Source organism: Carettochelys insculpta, chromosome 34 (genome assembly GCF_033958435.1).
Source record: "Carettochelys insculpta isolate YL-2023 chromosome 34, ASM3395843v1, whole genome shotgun sequence".
In the NCBI taxonomy this organism is placed as follows: Eukaryota; Metazoa; Chordata; order Testudines; family Carettochelyidae; genus Carettochelys; species Carettochelys insculpta.
In genome coordinates, this window is record NC_134170.1 from 274,490 (window position 1) to 294,945 (window position 20,456).

The following is a 20,456-nucleotide window of genomic DNA, read 5'->3' on the forward strand; positions in this document are numbered from 1 at the left end:
CCCCCCCCCCCGAGGGTGGGGGGAGGGGTGCGGCAGAGCAGGGCCCCTAAGGAAATGGGGGGCAGCCTGTCACCTTTGCTGCCCCCCAAGCGGGCATAGCCCCCCCCCCCCGTTGGAAGGTGGGGGCCCTGACTGACTTGGGGGGGGGATGACTCCTCCCCCTCCACGTCCCCCGCTCACGTGGCCGGGCTGGAATCCCACGGCTGCCACCACCAGGCGGGATGCAGGCAAGCGGGGGCGGGGCCCGGCCTCGTTCTGAGCAAGGGGGGAGGGGGCGGGGCCCGGCCTCGTTCTGAGCAAGGGGGGAGGGGGCGGGGCCAGGCCGCGTTCTGAGCGCGGGAGGGGAGGGGGCGGGGCTTCGCTCTGAGCGCGCGGCGGCCAGGCCCCGCCCCGCCCCCCGGAAGCGGAAGCCGGGGGCGGGGCGGGGCCCGGCGCGCGCAGCGCAGCGCCGCGGAGGGCAGCGAAGATGCCGGCGCTGCTGGAGCGGCCCAAGCTCTCCTCGGCCATGGCGCGCGCCCTGCACCGCCACGTCATGGTGGAGCGCGAGCGCAAGCGCCAGGGTGAGCCCCGCCCCGCCCCGCGTCGCCCCGGCAACGCGCCCCGGCCCCGCCCCTCGCGTCGCCCCGGCAACGCCTCCCCCGCCCCCGCCCCTCGCGTCGCCCCGGCAACGCCTTCCCCGACTCCCCCCCGCGCCGCGCGTCGCCCCGGCAACGCCCCCCCGTCCCCCTCCCCCTCCCCAGGCGCGTGGCCTCACACGGCCCCGCCCAAAGGCTGTGCGTCAGACACCCCCCCTTGTGCGTCACAAGCCCCGCCCCCCGTGCCGGAGGGCGGGGCCTGCGCCAGCCCCGCCCCCACCCCTCCCAGGCACCCACTACACCCACCCCCAGCGGACCCTTCCCCCTCCCCACAGGCCCCGGGGGACCCCCACAGCCATTCCCCAGGGATCCCCCCCCACCTGGACCCCACACGTCCCCCAGGAACTCCGCCCCCTCCCCCCTCCTGGGACCCCCTGTGCCCCATGGGCGGGGGAGGGGGACATGCTATGGGGTGGGGGAGCCCAATCCCCGACCTGGGCCCCCCCACAAGCCACTTGGGCGTCCCCTGAGAACCAGACCTGCCCCCCCACCCCCCCGGTCTCCCCTCCGCCCCCAGGGCTCCCCCCCCCCAGCTGCCCCGAACCCCCCCGTTCACCCGGGGCCGTGCCCCGTGTTTCCAGCGCGCCCCAAAACCTTTCCGTGGGGCCCATCCCCTCGGGCTGCCCACCGGTTGGGGGGTGAGGTTGGGGGGCTGGAGGGGGAGGGGAAGGGTGAGGCGCAGATTCTCCCAGCATCCGCGGCTGCACCCCCAGGAGACCAAAACGCTCCGCCAAGGAGTCCCGCTGCTCCGCCGGGCGTCACCTGCGTCCCTCCTGGACGGCTTGGAGGGCAGGCTGGTCCGCCGATGGAGACGTGGGGCAGCCCCACGACGGGCAGGGCTTGGGGGCAAGCAAAGGCCTGACCCTGGCGTCTGGGGTCACTCGCACTGCTGGGCTGCACACCCCCATGTGGGACGGGGGGGCTGGTGGTGAGAGCAGGGGCCGGGAGCCAGGACTCCTGAGTTCTCTCCCCAGCGCTGGGAGGGCAGTGGGGGCTGGTGGTTAGAGCAGGGGCTGGGAGCCAGGACTCCTGGGTTCTCTCCCCGGCGCTGGGAGGGCAGTGGGGGCTGGTGGTTAGAGCAGGGGCTGGGAGCCAGGACTCCTGGGTTCTCTCCCCGGCGCTGGGAGGGCGGTGGGGGCTGGTGGTTAGAGCAGGGGGTGGGAGCCAGGACTCCTGGGTTCTCTCCCCGGCGCTGGGAGGGCGGTGGGGGCTGGTGGTTAGAGCAGGACTCCTGGGTTCTCTCCCCGGCGCTGGGAGGGCGGTGGGGGCTGGTGGTTAGGGCAGGACTCCTGGGTTCTCTCCCCGGCGCTGGGAGGGCAGTGGGGGCTGGTGGTTAGAGCAGGACTCCTGGGTTCTGTCCCCGGCGCTGGGAGGGCGGTGGGGGCTGGTGGTTAGAGCAGGACTCCTGGGCTCTCTCCGCGGCGCTGGGAGGGCAGTGGGGGCTGGTGGTTAGAGCAGGGGGTGGGAGCCAGGACTCCTGGGCTCTCTCCCCGGCGCTGGGAGGGCAGTGGGGGCTGGTGGTTAGAGCAGGACTCCTGGGCTCTCTCCCCGGCGCTGGGAGGGCGGTGGGGGCTGGTGGTTAGGGCAGGACTCCTGGGTTCTCTCCCCGGCGCTGGGAGGGCAGTGGGGGCTGGTGGTTAGAGCAGGGGGTGGGAGCCAGGACTCCTGGGTTCTCTCCCCGGCGCTGGGAGGGCAGTGGGGGCTGGTGGTTAGAGCAGGGGGTGGGAGCCAGGACTCCTGGGTTCTCTCCCCGGCGCTGGGAGGGCAGTGGGGGCTGGTGGTTAGAGCAGGGGGTGGGAGCCAGGACTCCTGGGTTCTCTCCCCGGCGCTGGGAGGGCAGTGGGGGCTGGTGGTTAGAGCAGGACTCCTGGGTTCTCTCCCCGGCGCTGGGAGGGCAGTGGGGGCTGGTGGTTAGAGCAGGACTCCTGGGTTCTCTCCCCGGCGCTGGGAGGGCAGTGGGGGCTGGTGGTTAGAGCAGGACTCCTGGGTTCTCTCCCCGGCGCTGGGAGGGCAGTGGGGGCTGGTGGTTAGAGCAGGACTCCTGGGTTCTCTCCCCGGAGCTGGGAGGGCAGTGGGGGCTGGTGGTTAGAGCAGGGGGTGGGAGCCAGGACTCCTGGGCTCTCTCCCCGGCGCTGGGAGGGCGGTGGGGGCTGGTGGTTAGAGCAGGACTCCTGGGCTCTCTCCCCGGCGCTGGGAGGGCAGTGGGGGCTGGTGGTTAGAGCAGGGGGTGGGAGCCAGGACTCCTGGGCTCTCTCCCCGGCGCTGGGAGGGCGGTGGGGGCTGGTGGTTAGGGCAGGACTCCTGGGCTCTCTCCCCGGCGCTGGGAGGGCGGTGGGGGCTGGTGGTTAGGGCAGGACTCCTGGGCTCTCTCCCCGGCGCTGGGAGGGCGGTGGGGGCTGGTGGTTAGGGCAGGACTCCTGGGTTCTCTCCGCGGCGCTGGGAGGGCAGTGGGGGCTGGTGGTTAGAGCAGGACTCCTGGGCTCTCTCCCCGGCGCTGGGAGGGCGGTGGGGGCTGGTGGTTAGGGCAGGACTCCTGGGTTCTCTCCGCGGCGCTGGGAGGGCAGTGGGGGCTGGTGGTTAGAGCAGGACTCCTGGGCTCTCTCCCCGGCGCTGGGAGGGCGGTGGGGGCTGGTGGTTAGGGCAGGACTCCTGGGTTCTCTCCCCGGCGCTGGGAGGGCAGTGGGGGCTGGTGGTTAGAGCAGGACTCCTGGGCTCTCTCCCCGGCGCTGGGAGGGCGGTGGGGGCTGGTGGTTAGGGCAGGACTCCTGGGTTCTCTCCGCGGCGCTGGGAGGGCAGTGGGGGCTGGTGGTTAGAGCAGGACTCCTGGGCTCTCTCCCCGGCGCTGGGAGGGCAGTGGGGGCTGGTGGTTAGAGCAGGACTCCTGGGTTCTCTCCGCGGCGCTGGGAGGGCAGTGGGGGCTGGTGGTTAGGGCAGGACTCCTGGGCTCTCTCCCCGGCGCTGGGAGGGCGGTGGGGGCTGGTGGTTAGAGCAGGACTCCTGGGCTCTCTCCCCCGCGCCGGGGCTGACCCCCGCCTGTGCCGGCAGAGGAGGAGGAGGTGGATAAGATGATGGAGCAGAAGGTGCGGGAGGAGCAGGAGCGGCGGCGGAAGAAGGAGATGGAGGAGCGCATGTCGCTGGAAGAGACCAAGGAGCAGGTGAGCGGCCGGGGGCGGGGGGGCGGCCGCCCGCCTCCCCCTCCCTGAGCCCCGCCCCTAACGCTGCCCCCCCCCAGATCAGCAAGCTGGAGGAGCGGCTGCAGGCGCTGCAGGAGGAAAAGCACCAGCTGTTTCTGCAGCTCAAGAAGGTGCTGCACGAAGAGGAGAAGCGGAGACGCAAGGAGCAGAGGTGGGGCGGGGGCGGGGGCGGGGGCGGTCCTGGGTGGGGTGGGAGGGGGCGAGCGGTCGCTCTGTTCTGCTGGGGAGCTCCCCGCTGCAGTGGCTGGACGGGGCTGAGCCGGGGGGCGCTGTGGGGCAGGGCAGGGAGCTCCCTGCGGCAGTGGCTGGACTGGGGGGCGCTGTGGGGCAGGGCAGGGAGCTCCCCGCCGCAGTAGCTGGACGGGGCTGAGCCGGGGGGCGCTGTGGGGCAGGGCAGGGAGCTCCCTGCGGCAGTGGCCGGACGGGGCTGAGCCGGGGGGCGCTGTGGGGCAGGGCAGGGAGCTCCCTGCGGCAGTGGCCGGACGGGGCTGAGCTGGGGGGCGCTGTGGGGCAGGGCAGGGAGCTCCCTGCGGCAGTGGCCGGACGGGGCTGAGCCGGGGGGCGCTGTGGGGCAGGCAGTGGCCGGACGGGGCTGAGCCGGGGGGCGCTGTGGGGCAGGGCAGGGCAGGGAGCTCCCCGCCGCAGTGGCTGGACAGGGCTGAGCCGGGGGGCGCTGGGGGGCAGGCAGTGGCCGGATGGGGCTGAGCCGGGGGGCGCTGTGGGGCAGGGCAGGGCAGGGCACTCCCCACAGCAGTGGCAGGACAGGGGGCTATGGGGCAGGCGTGGGGCCAGCAGTGCCAACCTCCGCCCCCTCTCTCTCCCGCCAGCGACCTGACCACGCTGACGGCGGCGGCCTACCAGCAGGGCATGGCTGTGCACGCCGGGGCCCACATCCTCAACATGCAGGGTAGGCGCTGGGGGGCTGGCCGGGGCTGTGGGAGCGGGGAAGGACTGGGGGGTCCGCAGGGGGTGGGGGGACGGGTGTGGCCAGGGAAGGACCTGGGGGTCTGTAGGGAGGAATGGGGGGTGCGGGGGGTCCATGACGGGTGATGGGGGGGGGGTCCAGGTGAGGGCTGCAGGGACTGGGGGGCCGGGGAAGGAATGGGGGGTCTGGGGGGGGTGAGGGCTGCAGGGACTGGGGGGCCGGGGAAGGAATGGGGGGTCCGTGGGGGCCAGGCCCCACCCAGCCCATGGGGCCGGCCCCCGCTGACCCACGCCGCGCGCAGGGAGCCCCGGGGGGCCCAGCCGGGCCGGGACGCTGATCTCAGCCGACCGCACCAAGCAGATCTTTGCTCCCCCCGTGATCACGGTGAGTGTGGGGCTGGGCGGGGGGGCGGGGTGGGGGGAGGGGTGTCCGCCACGCCGCTGACCCGACCCTCCCCTCCCCCTATGTCCGGCAGACGCGGCACTTCCCGGCCCAGCCCGCCTTCCCACCGGGCACGCCGGAGCACGGCCAGTACCCCAGCGGGCAGGCCGGGCACAGCCCCTATAGCGCCGTGGGGCAGGGCCCCCACTTCGCACCGGGGCCGGCCGGGCCCGTCAGCTACGCCGGGAGCCAGCCCCTGCGCGGTGAGCCGGGCCCTGGGGGGTGGGGGGCGAGGGGGGGTGTGTCCTGGGCGGGGGGCTGGGCCGGGACTCAGCCCTGACCCCCGGCTCTCTGCCCCACAGGCCCCTCGGCCTTCCCCACCATGCAGTACCTGTCGCAGCAGCCGCCCGGCTTTGCTCTGCATGGGCACTTCCCCCCTGCCCAGCCAGGTGAGACACCCCCCCCCCACCTCTCCCCCTGCCCGGCCAGGTGAGACACACCCCACCCCCAACCCGCCGCCTCTCCCCCTGCCCGGCCAGGTGAGACCCCCCCCCCCCCACCTCTCCCCCTGCCCGGCCAGGTGAGACACACCCCCCCCCCCCCAACCCGCCGCCTCTCCCCCTGCCCGGCCAGGTGAGACACACACCCCCCCCACAACCCGCCGCCTCTCCCCCTGCCCGGCCAGGTGAGACACACCCCCCCCCCCCAACCCGCCGCCTCTCCCCCTGCCCGGCCAGGTGAGACACACCCCACCCCCAACCCGCCGCCTCTCCCCCTGCCTGGCCAGGTGAGACCCCCCCCCCCCCAACTCTCCCCCTGCCCGGCCAGGTGAGACACACCCCACCCCCAACCCGCCACTTCCCCTGCCCGGCCAGGTGAGACCCCCCCCCCCAACCCGCCGCCTCTCCCCCTGCGCGGCCAGCTGAGACCCCCCCCCCAACCCGCCGCCTCTCCCCCTGCGCGGCCAGCTGAGACCCGCCCCCCCAAACCTGCTGCCTCTCCCCCTGCCCGGCCAGCTGAGACCCCCCCCCCAAACCCGCCGCTTCACCCCCTCCCCGGCCAGGTGAGACCCCCTCCCCGGCCAGGTGAGACCCCCCCCCCCACCTTTTCCCCCTCCCTGGCCAGGTGAGACTCCCCCCCCCTTGCTGCCCTTCCTCCAGCCGGCCAGGTTAGACTCCCCTGTTCCTGCTCCCCCCCCTTCTCTCGCTCAGGGTTCATCCCCCCCAGCACCACCATCCCCCTGCAGAAGCAGCTGGAACACGCGAACCAGCAGTCCGGCTTCACCGACTCGGTGAGTGCCCCCGCCCCCCCCCGTGCCCCCCCCCCATGGCCGGCCCCGGCCCCTAACGCTCTGCTCCCCTCTCCGCAGTCCACCCTGCGCCCCATGCACCCCCAGGCCCTGCACCCCAGCCCGGCCCTCCTGCCGCCCGCCCCCCAGCTCCAGGTCCAGATGCAGCCGGCCGCCAAGGTGAGCACGACCCCCACCCCCATGCTCAGCCCCGCCCCCCAGCTCAGCCCCCCGCTCACCCCCCTGTCTGTCTGTCTGTCTGTCTCTTGCAGGCCGGGTTCCCCCCCGCCAGTGGCCAGCCGGCCTCACGTCACCCCTTCATCCAGCACCCCCAAGGCCAGCGCTTCTACCACAAGTGAGCTGAGCCCCCCCGCTGCCGCTCTGCACCCCAATAAACAGGAGCTGCCCGGCCTGCCGTCTGGTCTCTGCGCCTGGGGACGGGGAGAGGGGGGGCAGGGCTCGAGCTGCCCCCGGCTCGGCGTATCGCGCCCCCCACCCCACCTCAGTCGCTGCCTGGGGCTGGCTGGACCTGGCCCCGGCCCCGGCCCCGCCTCCAGGCCCTCACTTCCTGCCTTGTCAGGTAACCCTGCCCCCAGGATGGGCCTGGCCCCGCCTCCAGTCCCTCACTTCCTGGGCCCAGCCTAACCCCACCCCCAGGGTGGGCCCAGACCTGCCTTTGACTTCCTGCCTTGCAAGGTAACCCCGCCCCCAGGGTGGGCCCGGACCTGCCTTTGACTTCCTGCCTTGCAAGGTAACCCCGCCCCCAGGGTGGGCCTGGACCTGCCTGTCACTTCCTGCCCTGCAAGGTAACCCCGCCCCCAAGGGGAGCCTAACCCCGCCCCCAGGGTGGGCCTGGACCTGCCTGTCACTTCCTGCCCTGCAAGGTAACCCCACCCCCAGGGTGGGCCTAACTCCACCTGCAGAGGAGCCTGAACCTGCTTATCACTTCCTGCCCTGTAAAGTAACCCCGCCCCCAGGGGGAGCCTAACCCCGCCCCCAGGGTGGGCCCGGAGGTGCCTGTCACTTCCTGCCCTGCAAGGTAACCCCGCCCCCAGGGTGGGCCTGGACCTGCCTGTCACTTCCTGCCCTGCAAGGTAACCCCACCCCCAGGGTGGGCCTAACTCCACCTCCAGAGGAGCCTGAACCTGCTTATCACTTCCTGCCCTGTAAAGTAACCCCGCCCCCAAGGGGAGCCTAATTCCGCCCCCAGGGTGGGCCTGGACCTGCTTGTCACTTCCTGCCCTGCAAGGTAACCCCGCCCCCAGGGTGAGCCTAACTCCACCTCCAGAGGAGCCTGAACCTGCTTATCACTTCCTGCCCTGTAAAGTAACCCCGCCCCCAGGGGGAGCCTAACCCCGCCCCCAGGGTGGGCCCGGACATGCCCTGCAAGGTAACCCCGCCCCAAAGGGGAGCCTAACCCCGCCCCAAGGGTGGGCCCGGACATGCCCTGCAAGGTAACCCCGCCCCAAAGGGGAGCCTAACCCCGCCCCCAGGGTGGGCCCGGACGTGCCTGTCACTTCCTGCCCTGCAAGGTAACCCCGCCCCCAGGGTGGGCCTGGACCTGCCTGTCACTTCCTGCCCTGCAAGGTAACCCCGCCCCCAAGGGGAGCCTAACCCCGCCCCCAGGGTGGACCTGGACCTGCTTGTCACTTCCTGCCCTGCAAGGTAACCCCGCCCCCAGGGTGAGCCTAACTCCACCTCCAGAGGAGCCTGAACCTGAACCTGCTTATCACTTCCTGCCCTGTAAAGTAACCCCGCCCCCAGGGGGAGCCTAACCCCGCCCCCAGGGTGGGCCCGGACCTGCCTGTCACTTCCTGCCCTGCAAGGTAACCCCGCCCCCAGGGTGGGCCTGGACCTGCTTGTCACTTCCTGCCCTGCAAGGTAACCCCGCCCCAGGGTGAGCCTAACTCCACCTCCAGAGGAGCCTGAACCTGAACCTGCTTATCACTTCCTGCCCTGTAAAGTAACCCGCCCCCAGGGGGAGCCTAACCCCGCCCCCAGGTGGGCCTGGACCTGCTTGTCACTTCCTGCCCTGCAAGGTAACCCCGCCCCCAGGGTGGGCCTAACTCCACCTCCAGAGGAGCCTGAACCTGCTTATCACTTCCTGCCCTGTAAAGTAACCCCGCCCCCAAGGGGAGCCTAATTCCGCCCCCAGGGTGGGCCTGGACCTGCTTGTCACTTCCTGCCCTGCAAGGTAACCCCGCCCCCAGGGTGAGCCTAACTCCACCTCCAGAGGAGCCTGAACCTGCTTATCACTTCCTGCCCTGTAAAGTAACCCCGCCCCCAGGGGGAGCCTAACCCCGCCCCCAGGGTGGGCCCGGACATGCCCTGCAAGGTAACCCCGCCCCAAAGGGGAGCCTAACCCCGCCCCCAGGGTGGGCCCGGACGTGCCCTGCAAGGTAACCCCGCCCCAAAGGGGAGCCTAACCCCGCCCCCAGGGTGGGCCCGGACGTGCCTGTCACTTCCTGCCCTGCAAGGTAACCCCGCCCCCAGGGTGGGCCTGGACCTGCCTGTCACTTCCTGCCCTGCAAGGTAACCCCGCCCCCAAGGGGAGCCTAACCCCGCCCCCAGGGTGGACCTGGACCTGCTTGTCACTTCCTGCCCTGCAAGGTAACCCCGCCCCCAGGGTGGGCCTAACTCCACCTCCAGAGGAGCCTGAACCTGCTTATCACTTCCTGCCCTGTAAAGTAACCCCGCCCCCAAGGGGAGCCTAATTCCGCCCCCAGGGTGGGCCTGGACCTGCTTGTCACTTCCTGCCCTGCAAGGTAACCCCGCCCCCAGGGTGAGCCTAACTCCACCTCCAGAGGAGCCTGAACCTGCTTATCACTTCCTGCCCTGTAAAGTAAGCCCGCCCCCAGGGGGAGCCTAACCCCGCCCCCAGGGTGGGCCCGGACGTGCCCTGCAAGGTAACCCCGCCCCAAAGGGGAGCCTAACCCCGCCCCCAGGGTGGGCCCGGACGTGCCTGTCACTTCCTGCCCTGCAAGGTAACCCCGCCCCCAGGGTGGGCCTGGACCTGCTTGTCACTTCCTGCCCTGCAAGGTAACCCCGCCCCCAGGGTGGGCCCGGCCCCCTTGGGAGCAGGGGGAAGAGGAAGGAATACCCCTGGGGCCAGGCGCCTGCTAGAGCCCCCCTTCCCTGCACCCCCCCAGAGCAGGCTGCACCAGGACAGGCGGCTTCATATTAAACTTGTTTTATTGAGGCTGATTAACAAATGTGGGGGGCGGGCGCTGACCCCTTGACAGCAGGGCAGGAGGGGCTGAACCTGGAGAAGGGGGGCTTGTGCGGGACCCAGGGCCCCCCTAGGTCCCCACCCCACAGCTCTGGGGGGGCAGGGGGGAGAGAGCCCTGCGTCCGGCACAGCTGTGCCCTCAGCCAGGGCAGCCCTGGCGGGGGAGGGAGGGGGAACGGGGCAGCGCCCTGGTGAATGCTGCCCTACAGCTGGGGGAGGGGTCGACAGGAAGCAGACAGCTGGCTCGGCCAATGAGAAGGCAGCAGGATGAGTAGCTTTTTTCCCCCCCACCCCCCTTGTCACTCGCTAGCCTTTGAACCTAAGGGGGCTGGGGGGGGGGGAGGGGACCTGAGATCCGCAGGGCTGGGGGGGGACGCGCGGGGATTCTAGGACCCACAGTGGTCAGGCTTGAGGGGGAGCCCCCGCCCCACAAAAAGAAACCAAGTGTCCAAAGGCAATTGTCAATTTCACCCCCCCCCCCCCACTTCCAACAGCCCCCCCAAACCGCCGTAGTGTTCCGCGCACCCCGGGGGGGGGCGGGGCAGGGGATCAGGAAGGAAATTAGAACAGGGGTCTCCCTCAGTTTGCAGGGGGCGGGGTTTTCATTCCCAGGGGCGGGGCCTAAGGGGGCCAGTTTTCGGGGGGTCGCAATTCTCTCTGGTTCGTCGGAAAAGCCGCCGCCGCCGCCGCTCTGGAAGAGGAAGGAGGAATTACGGCGGGGGTGGGGGCGGGGCCGGGGGCAGCCCCACGCCCCCCCCCCCCCCCACTGCCCCTTGCACCCCACACCCACCTGGGGTTCCTTTATTTAGCCATGGCTTTGATGGCAACAGCAGCTTCCTCGGTCATTGCGGACAGCACGGTGATCTGGGGGGACAGAGAAGGAGTCAGGCTGTGCCCTTAGCGCCCCAGCTCCGGTTCCTGGGGGTCCCCCGTCTCACCCCCCTTTTGGAAGGAGCTGGTGGGGAGCAGGCCCTCTGTGTTCTCCCCCGGCTGGTGGGGTGACCCTAGGAGATCCCCACCCCCCGCCGCCTCTGGAGGAACGTTAACCCCCCGCCCGCCAACAGGGGAGCGCCCCACGGCGCCCGGCCCCGGGGTCTCACCAGGATCTCTTCCCCGCAGTCGTATTTCTGTTCGATCTCTTTGCCCAGCTCCCCGTCGGGCAGGCGCAGATCCTCCCGCACGTCCCCGCTGTCCTGGAGCAGGGACAGGTACCCGTCCTGGATCCCGATCAGCTGCAAGGCAAGAGGTGCCCGGGGAAACTGAGCCCCGCGACAGGCGCCCGGCTCCAACCTGGAGCGGGACCTAATCCCCGTCCTCCCAGGGCCAGCCCCCCGTCTCACCTGGAAGTCGTTCCTCTTGATGTTGGGTACATCCATGTTGTGGGTGGAAGGGCAGATGTCTTCGTACTTCTTCCCGGTGAAGATGTCAATGCCCACCAGGTGCACCTGGGGGAGAGGGGACGGGCTCAGCCAGGGGGCCGGGCTCAGGGCCGGCCCCCTGCCCACGGCCCCGGGGGGGCCCCTTACCTTGGCGTGGCCGTGCTTGCCGGTCTTGGAGGTGGACATCTCCACGATCTTGCAGGGGCGGCCCTTGAGCACCACGAAGCCGTTCTTGCGCAGGGCCGAGCACTGCATGGGGAAGGTGGCCGAGGCGCCGGCGTCCCCGGTCTCGAAGTCCAGGTCATCGGCCATGGTGATGGGGCTAAGAGGACTGCAAGGGAGACGGGCTCAAGGCGGCGTTAAATCACCCGAGCAGCCCTGGGGCAGCTGCCGCTCTGGTCCTGCCCCGCCCCCGTGCCCTGAGGGGAGGCAGGGCCCTGCCCCACAGGCAGCTGCAGTCCCACCAGGCTGCGGCCAGCTCTGGGGAGAGGCGGCTGCAGCTTCCAGGGCTGAATGCTGGCAGCACGCCAGGAAGCCTGCCCCAAAGCCGACCCATGGCGCTTGGAGGTCTGGTCTCTGCAGATGGGGGGCGTGCAGCACCGGTGACACCCCCCGCCCTGGACACCTCTGCCCTGTATTGCAGTAGGGAGCTGTGGGGCACAGCACGATGGCAGCCAGGGAGTCGCCAGCCAGTCACCTGTATGCACAGGGGAGTCCCCGACCCCCAGGCCCGGCAGCGAGGGGGTCACCAGAGCAGGGTGAATCCCGAGGCAGCCCAGCCGGGCATGGGGCAGGAGAACCCCCCCAAACCAGTCGATGGCAGGGGAGCTGCTAACTAAGTCAGTGGCACAGCTGCGGGGAGAACCCAGGCGTCCTGCCAGGCAGACTTCCCTCTGCAAGCCCAGCCCAGCCGGCGAGTCGCCCCGACACCCCCACCCTATGTTCCCAGAACCCGCCAACCCCAGGACCAGGACGCCTGGGTTCTCCCTCGGTGCTGGGAGAGCAGGGGGGCTGGGTGGGAGCCAGGACTCCTGGGTTCTCCCCCCCAGTGCTGGGAGGGCAGTGGGGGGCTCATAGTTAGAGCAGGGGCCAGGAGTCCTGGGTTCTCTCCCCAGCACTGGGAGGGCAGGTGGTTAGAGTGGGGGCCAGGACTCCTGGGTTCTCTCCCCAGCGCAGGAGGGCAGTGTGGGCTGGTGGTTAAAGCAGAGGGGCTGGGTGGGAGCCAGGACTCCTGGGTTCTCCCCCCAAGTGCTGGGAGGGCAGTGGGGGTTCGTGGTTAGAGCAGGGGCCAGGACTCCTGGGTTCTCTCCCCAGCACTGGGAGGGCAGGTGGTTAGAGTGGGGGCCAGGACTCCTGGGTTCTCTCCCCAGCACTGGGAGGGCAGGTGGTTAGAGTGGGGGCCAGGACTCCTGGGTTCTCTCCCCAGCACTGGGAGGGCAGGTGGTTAGAGTGGGGGCCAGGACTCCTGGGTTCTCTCCCCAGCGCGGGAGGGCAGTGTGGGCTGGTGGTTAGAGCAGAGGGGCTGGGTGGGAGCCAGGACTCCTGGGTTCTCCCCGCAAGTGCTGGGAGGGCAGTGGGGGTTCGTGGTTAGAGCAGGGGCCAGGACTCCTGGGTTCTCTCCCCAGCACTGGGAGGGCAGGTGGTTAGAGCGGGGGCCAGGACTCCTGGGTTCTCTCCCCAGCACTGGGAGGGCAGGGGGCCCAGACTTCGCCACTGAACTGGGCAGCCAGAGACCCCCCCCCCCCCCCCCCCCCAGACAGCGAGGTGGGGCAGGGCAGGCGAGGGCAGCAGGCCTGGCTTCCCCGCCCCAGCTGACTCAGCCCTGACCTGACTTCACCCACAGCCGCACAGAGGCCGGGCCTGCTTGCCAAGCGCCATGACAGGCAGAACCGGCCGTGGGCCAGGTCCCCCGCGCTGGCGCCTCCCCTCTGCCAGGGGAGGCGGTTGTCCCCCGGATCAGTAGGCACAGCCTGGGGGCAACTGGCACCCACTCCCTGGAGGGGTGCCAGGACTCCTGGGTTCCCTCCCTGGTGCTGGGAGGGCAGTGGGGGCGGGTGGTTAGAGCAGGGGCCGGGAGCCAGGACTCCTGGGTTCTCTCCCCAGCACTGGGAGGGCAGTGGGGGCTGGTGGTTAGAGCAGGGGCCAGGAGCCAGGACTCCTGGGTTCTCTCCCTGGTGCTGGGAGGGCAGTGGGGGCTGGTGGTTAGAGCGGGGGGTGGGAGCCAGGACTCCTGGGTTCTCTCCCCAGCACTGGGAGGGCAGTGGGGGCCGGTGGTTAGAGCAGGGAGCCCGGACTCCTGGGTTCTCTCCCCAGCACTGGGAGGGCAGTGGGGGCTGGTGGTTAGAGCAGGGGGTGGGAGCCAGGACTCCTGGGTTCTCTCCCCAGCACTGGGAGGGCAGTGGGGGCCGGTGGTTAGAGCAGGGGGTGGGAGCCAGGACTCCTGGGTTCTCTCCCCAGCACTGGGAGGGCAGTGGGGGCCGGTGGTTAGAGCAGGGAGCCCGGACTCCTGGGTTCTAATCCCACCTCCACGCCAAAACTGCCGAAAACCTTCCTCTTTGCCCCCCAGCTGCCCCACTTTGAGCAGGGGGCGCCCTGGTGCCAGCCAAGCTCCCACTCCCCAGCTCTGCGCACTGTTCCAGCCTTTTGGCACCCCCAAAGCCCAGGCCGCCCCGCTCCCAATCCTGCAGTGACCGCAGGGTCAAACACCGGGGGGGGGGGGGGGGGGGGTCACAGAGTCATGGGGCTCCCCCACTGCAGGCTAACGAGCAGGGTAGTTAATTAGCAGGGAGCAGGCAGGCAAGGGGTGCAGGCCCAGCCCCCCCCCGTAATTGATCAGCCCAACTGCTGGGCATAGCTCACGCGGGTTGACAGCCTCTGCCGTACAGCTCTGGACATGTGCTTCCGCCTGCAGCGGGGAGGAGGCGGGCAGAGACATGGGGCAGCCCCACGCACCGCCAGGGCCCTCCCTGCCCCAAGGCTCTGCCCCATGCATCATTCGGGCCGGGCTCTGGAGCTGGTGCAGCTGTTGGCGGCCCGGGGCACCCCCAAACCCCCAGTCTGCACCCCCAATGCCTCCAAGCCAGGCCAGAGACCCACACTCAGGACTTCTGCCCCCCACATTCACCAGCCCCCGGCCCATTTTGGGGGACGAGCAGGAGAGGTGATTTCCCCCCCCCAGCTCTCCCCCACCAGTCCTTGTTCTCCCTCCCAAAGACCCCCCCACATCCTTCTTCATGGCCAGCCCCCCCCATTCCCTATGGGGTCCCTCCCATCCCTTTATGCTGTGGGGAACCTCCCCATCCTCTTTGCTCTGGGGCAACCCAGTCGCCCTAATACACCAAGGTGACACGAAGAACCCCCCACCCACAGCAGCTTCAACTGCCCCATCCATTCAGGGGCCCAACCCCCTTGGGGCAGCCCCCTGGACCCCACCCTTGCCTGTAAGAGACCCAATCCGCACCCAAAACCTTTAGGGGACCCCAGCCCCTCATCCCTCCCAACCCCCTTGGGGGGATGCCAAGCTGCCCCCAACCTCCCTGGAGACCCCAAGCTGCCCCACATATCCTGGGGGACCCCAATACCCTCCCCCAGAGCTCCCCAGTACTTCACCCCCTCAGCCCCACCACACCCTTACCGTAGCCAAACCTCAACCCCCAAGTTAACCAGTTAGCCCCCCAAAAGCCCCCAGGGTATCCCAAGCCACCCCCACTGCATTTAAAGGAACCCCCAAGCCCCCTGCAGCCCCCCAAAGCCCTCAGCAGGCCTCAACCTCCCCAACCCCCTCACAAAGACACCACTTCTATCCTGAAGGGTATGCCCCAGGTCCTTACACCCTTAAGTGGACCCCCCAATCTCCCATCAGCCCTCCATGCCCTTAAGGGAACCCCCAAACCCCCACCAGCCCCTCCAAAGCCCTTAGAATGCCTGAACCCCTCTAACCTCCACAGCACCCCCAAATTCCCAGGGTACCCCAAGCCACCCTGGCCACCCTTAAGGGAAACCCCAACCCCCCTGCAGCCCCCCAAACCCTTAGAGTACTTGAACGCCTCTACCCCCTCGCACAAAGGACCCCAAAGCCCCCAGCAGCCTCAAGAGGATCCTCAACTCCCAGCAGCCCCCCCCCACCCTTGAGGGGACACCCAACCCCCCTAGAGTGCCTGAATCCCTCTGACCCCCCTCACACAAAGCCCCCTGGCTACCCCAAGCCAGCCCCATTGCGCAAAGGGAGGGTCCCCTCCCCGTCCTGAAACACTCCCCCCAACCCCCCACACTCCTAAGGGAACCCCCATGTTCCCCCCCAAAGTCTTCAGACTACCTGAACCTCTCCAACCCCTTCATAAAGCCCCAGAATATGCTCAGCCAGCCTCACTGTCCTTCAGGGGACCCCCTCCTCCGCAGCCCCCCATTCCTTAAGTGGACCCCCCCCAGCCCCACAAAGCCCCTAAAGTGCCTGAAACCCTCTAACCCGTTCATGAGCCCCCCAAAGACCCAGGGTATCCCAAACCACGCCCATTGTCCTGCAGTGCACCCCCAGCCCCCCAAGTCATTAAGAGTACCTGAACCCCCTCATAACACTCCCAAAGGCCCCAGGGTACTCCAAGTCACCCCCACCGCATTTCAGGGGACCCCCAGCTCCCCTCCAACCCCTGCAGCCTCAAGGGGATCCCTGCAGCCCCTACAGTGCCTGAAACCCTCCAACCCCCACCACAAAGGCCCCCCCAAAGTTCTCAGGGTATCTCAAGACACCCCACCACCCTTAAGAGGATCCTCAACTCCGCTGCAGCCCCCCACAGCCCCTAGAGTGTTTGAACCCCCTCAAAGCCCTACAAGATTCCTAGGGTACCCCAAGCCTCCCTCACTGTCCTAAAGGGCACTCCCAAGCCCATTAGGGGAATCCCCCAGCCCCCACAAGGGCCTGAACCCCCTACAAAGTCCCCCAAAATTCCTAAGCTACCCCAAGGCACCCCACTGTCCCTAAGGGCACCCCCCACTCATAAGGGGAGCCCCCATCCCCCCAAAGACCCCAGAGGGCCTGAACACCCCCTCCCAAAGCCCCCCAAAATTCCCATGGCACCCCAAGCCACCCCCACTGCCCATAAGGGGAGCCCCCATAATGCCTGAACCCCCATAAGAAAACCCTCAACCTCCCAGGGCACACCAAGACACCCTCACTGACCTTAAGGGCACCCCCCCAGCCCCCCTCACCTATATGGGGACTCCCTCCAACCCCCCAAGAGGGCTTGAACCCCCCAAGCCCCCGCAAAATTCCCAGAGTACCCCAAGCAACCCCCACTGCCCCCACGCCCATAAGGGAAGCCCCCAGCCCCCCAAAACCCCCAGGGGGCCTGACCCCCCCTCACAAGACCCCCCAAAATTCCCAGGGAACCCCCAGCCCCCCAAAGCCCCCAGGGGGCCTGACCCCCCCCCACAAGGCCCCCCAAAATTCCCAGGGCGCCCCAAGCCACCCCCACTGTCCTTCAAGGCTGCCCCCGCCCCCTTAAGGGGTCCCCCCCAACGTCCCTCCCCTTCAAGGGCGCCCCCCCCCTCCACATCTCTCCTCCCCCCGCAGCCACGTGCCCCTCCCCCGCGCGGCCCGGCCCGGCCTCTCCACGCGGTGTGGGGCGGGGGGGGGGGGGGAGGGGCGGCCCGGCCCGGCCCGGCCCGGCCCGGCTCGGCTCGGCTCGGCGCGCGCGCGCCCCCTCCCCCAACCCCGCCCGGCTCCAACGGCCGCCAGCGCGGCGCGCGCCGCCGAACGTTCGCTCACCCGACCGCGCGAGCTCAACCGCCGCCGCCGCTCGCTCGCTGCTGCAACCCCGCCCGCAGTGCGCACGCGCGCTTTGTGCCTGGCCCCACACACCCAAACGAGGCGGGCCCCCCGCCTGACAGCGGCGCGAGGGGGAGGGGGAGAGGGGGAGGGGGCGGGTCGAGTGACGCCGGCGCCGCATTGCGCCTGCGCCGGAGGGCGCCGCGCCTGCGCCCGGCAGGCCGGCGCGGCGCGGCGCATGCGCGCGGAGCGGTTTGAGGGGCGCGGGCGCGCGGCCGGGCGCCGCCCTCTGCCCACGCCGGCCGCGGCCCGCCAGGCCGCCAGCGCGCGTGCGCGGAGGGAGACGGGGAGGGGCAAGGTCGTCCCCGCGTGGGGCGCATGCGCGCGCCGAGAAACGCCTGCCTCATCGCCGCGCGGCCCAACGCCACGAGGCGCATGCGCGACCCCCCCCCTTTCCCCGCCCCTTTCCATGGCTCCTTCCCCTCGTGCTCGGCCGCCTCTTCCACCGCCACGGAGCATGCGCGCCCCCCCCCAACCCGGCCTACGCGCATGCGCACGCGCTGCCAACCGCCCCTCCGACCTTCTCTACGTCCCGCCCTACGGGGCGGGGCGCGGGGGGAAATGGCGCGTACCATAGAGCGGGCGCCGGGAGGACAGAGCGTCCAACCGCCACGGGTCGGGGAAGGCGCGGGTGAAAAGGAGCGCGGCGGCCATCTTGGAAGGCGGGTGGCCCCGCCGTGGTTGCCATAGCAACCGAGATATCACGCCCCCTCCGCCTCCTTCATGCATTTATGCAAATCAGAGCATGCTAATGAGGCTCACTGGTTAGCACCGATGTGAATGGTAGCAGGCACGCCCCCGCCCTCTGTCCCCTGGGGTCGCCCCTCCCCCCCTCGGGGGTCACCCCTCCCCCAGCTCCCTACCCCACGAGAGTCACCTTTTCCCCATCCTCCTCTTCCCTTCCCCCACTGGGGGTCGCCCCTCCCCCATCCTCCTCTTCCCTTCCCCCACTGGGGGTCGCCCCTCCCCAGCTCCCTCCCCCTGGGGTCACCCTTTCCCCTCAGCTCCTCCTCCCCTCCCCCTGGGGTCACCCCTCCCTCCCTCCCCCTCCTCTTCCCTTCCCCCACTGGGTGTCACCCTTTCCCACCAGCTCCCCTGGGGTCACCCCTCCCCCATCCTCCTCTTCCCTTCCGCCACTGGGGTCACCCCTCCCCCCCAGCTTCCTCCTCCCTTCCCCCACTGGGGTCACCCCTCCACAGCTCCCTACCCCAGGGGGGTCACCCTTTCCCACCAGCTCCTCCTCCCCTCCCCTCCCCCAGCTCCCTCCCCCTGGGATCACCCCTCCCCCGTCCTCCTCTTCCCTCCCCCCAGCTTCCTCCTCCCTTGCCCCACTGGGGTCACCCTTCCCCAGCTCGCTACCCCATGGGGGTCACCCCTCCCCCATCCTCCTCTTTCCCCATCCCCCTGGGGGTCACCCTCCCCCAGCTCCTCTTCCCCTCCCCCCCACGATCACCCCTCCCCCAGCTTCCTCTTCTCCTCCCCCCCAGACTCCTTCCCCCCGGGAATCACCCCACCCCTCCCCTCCCCCAGCTGGGCTCCCCTTCCTTCCAGGACTCCCCCCTCCCCCTTTACATTCACCCCTCCTCCGGCATCAGGCTCACCCCTCTTCCTCCCCCCCCGCTCTGCCCTCTAAGGGGTCACACCCAGGGTCACCTCCTTCCAGGACCCCCATTGCTCTCCTGCACCAGGGTCGCTCCACGCCTGTCCCCTGCCGAGGGAGGGCAAGACGGCCTGGGCCAGTCCCACAGGGTAAGTGACCACACCTGGTGTGTGGGTGTCCCTGTGTGTGCACACACGCATGTGTAAGGGCTGTTTCGTGTGCAAGAGGTAACGGGTGCACACTGCCTCCTGCTGGGGGAGTGTGTGTGTGTCTGTGCTCTCACATGCGTGTGTAAGGGCTGCCTCGTGTGGAAGAGATCACAGGAGCACACGCTGCCTCCTGCTGGGGGAGTGTGTGTGTGCACTCACATGCATGTGTAAGGGCTGTTTCATGTGGAAGAGATCACAGGGGTGCACACTGCCTCCTGCTGGGGGAGTGTGTGTGTGCACTCACATGCGTGTGTAAGGGCTGTTTCGTGTGGAAGAGATCGCAGTGGTTCATGCTGCCTCCTGCTGGGGGAGTGTGTGTGTGCACTCACATGCGTGTGTAACAGCTGCCTCATGTGGAAGAGATCGAAGGAGCACACGCTGCCTCCTGCTGGGGGAGTGTGTGTGTGTCTGTGTGCTCACATGCATGTGTAAGAGCTGCCTTGTGCAGCAAATTTCACAGGGGTGCACAGTGCCACTTCCTGTGGGGGGGGGTGTGTGTGTGCGCAAAAGCTCCTCGTGCGGGGGAGATCAGTGTGTGTGTGTGTGTGTGTGTGTGTGTGTGTGTGTGTGTGTGTGTGTGGTGCCCCCTGCTGGAGAGAAACGGTGTGACAGCGCCTGAGTGCAGGCAGGAGGCCAGGAGGGGGACTTGCCAGCCCAGCTCTTACAGCCACACACCACAACCTCTTTGGTTACTGATCAAAGGGAGCAGCCCTGGACTCTCCCGGCCCGGCCATCCAGCCTTTGCACAAAGCTGTGAACCGCACGCACCCTGGGGCAAAAGCGAGCCACTCACCACTGGGAAAACCAACTCCAACAGCAGCACCTTGGAACAGCTGCCCCACCCCAGAGCTGGGCGCATCTCAGCACTGGGCGAGGGGTCCCCCTGTCACCGGCCACCCCGCCCCAGAGCTGGGCGCATCTCGGCACTAGGCGAGGGGTCCCCCTGTCACCGGCCACCCCGCCCCAGAGGTGGGCGCATCTCGGCACTAGGGAAGGGGTCCCCCTGTCACCGGCCGCCCTGCCCCAGAGCTGGGTGCATCTCAGCACCGGGAGAGGGGTCCCTGTGTCACCGGCCGCCCCGCCCCAGAGGTGGGTGCATCTCGGCACCGGGCGAGGGGTCCCTGTGTTACCAGCCGCTCCACCCCAGAGGTGGGTGCATCTCGGCACCAGGCGAGGGGTCCCTGTGTCACCGGCTGCCCCACCGCAGAGCTGGGCACATGTCGGCGCCGGGCGAGGGGTCCCTGTGTCACTGGCCGCCCCACCCCAGAGCTGGGCACATCTCGGCCCCGGGCGAGGGGTCCCTGTGTCACCGGCCACCCTGCCCCATAGGTGGGTGCATCTCGGCACTGGGCGAGGGATCCCTGTGTCACCGGCCGCCCCACCGCAGAGCTGGGCACATGTCGGTGCCGGGCGAGGGGTACTTGTGTTACCAGCCGCTCCACCCCAGAGGTGGGTGCATCTCGGCGCCGGGCGAGGGGTCCCTGTGTCACCAGCCGCTCCACCCCAGAGGTGGGTGCATCTCAGCACTGGACAAGGGGTCCCTGTGTCACCAGCCGCTCCACCCCAGAGGTGGGTGCATCTCAGCGCTGGACAAGGGGTCCCTGTGTTACCGGGTGCCCCGCCCCATATGTGGACGCATCTCAGCACCAGGCTAGGGGTCCCTGTGTCACCAGCCGCCCCGCCCCAGAGGTGGGCGCATCTCAGCACTGGGCGAGGGGTCCCTGTGTCACCGGCCGCCCCACCGCAGAGCTGGGCGCATCTCGGTGCCGGGCGAGGGGTCCCTGTGTTACCA

The 20,456-nt window shown here is 69.7% G+C and overlaps 2 protein-coding genes across 2 annotated transcripts; one reads left to right on the forward strand and one right to left on the reverse strand.

Moving 5' to 3' along the window:
- Positions 1-399: 399 nt before the first annotated feature.
- GPS2 (G protein pathway suppressor 2) lies at positions 400-6,833 on the forward strand. Its single transcript, XM_074983019.1, has 10 exons — positions 400-560; positions 3,681-3,790; positions 3,868-3,980; positions 4,657-4,736; positions 5,056-5,138; positions 5,230-5,398; positions 5,498-5,584; positions 6,347-6,426; positions 6,505-6,603; positions 6,696-6,833. Exons 1-10 carry the CDS (start codon positions 467-469, stop codon positions 6,780-6,782), a joined length of 1,002 nt encoding a protein of 333 aa, XP_074839120.1. The 5' UTR covers positions 400-466; the 3' UTR covers positions 6,783-6,833.
- A 2,764-nt stretch (positions 6,834-9,597) lies between these two features.
- Positions 9,598-16,954, reverse strand: EIF5A (eukaryotic translation initiation factor 5A). The gene is made up of 6 exons (XM_074983056.1): positions 16,796-16,954; positions 11,179-11,362; positions 10,993-11,097; positions 10,753-10,884; positions 10,443-10,516; positions 9,598-10,343 (listed from the first exon to the last, which is right to left on the reverse strand). Exons 2-5 carry the CDS (start codon positions 11,341-11,343, stop codon positions 10,454-10,456), a joined length of 465 nt encoding a protein of 154 aa, XP_074839157.1. The 5' UTR covers positions 11,344-11,362; positions 16,796-16,954; the 3' UTR covers positions 9,598-10,343; positions 10,443-10,453.
- Positions 16,955-20,456: the final 3,502 nt, after the last annotated feature.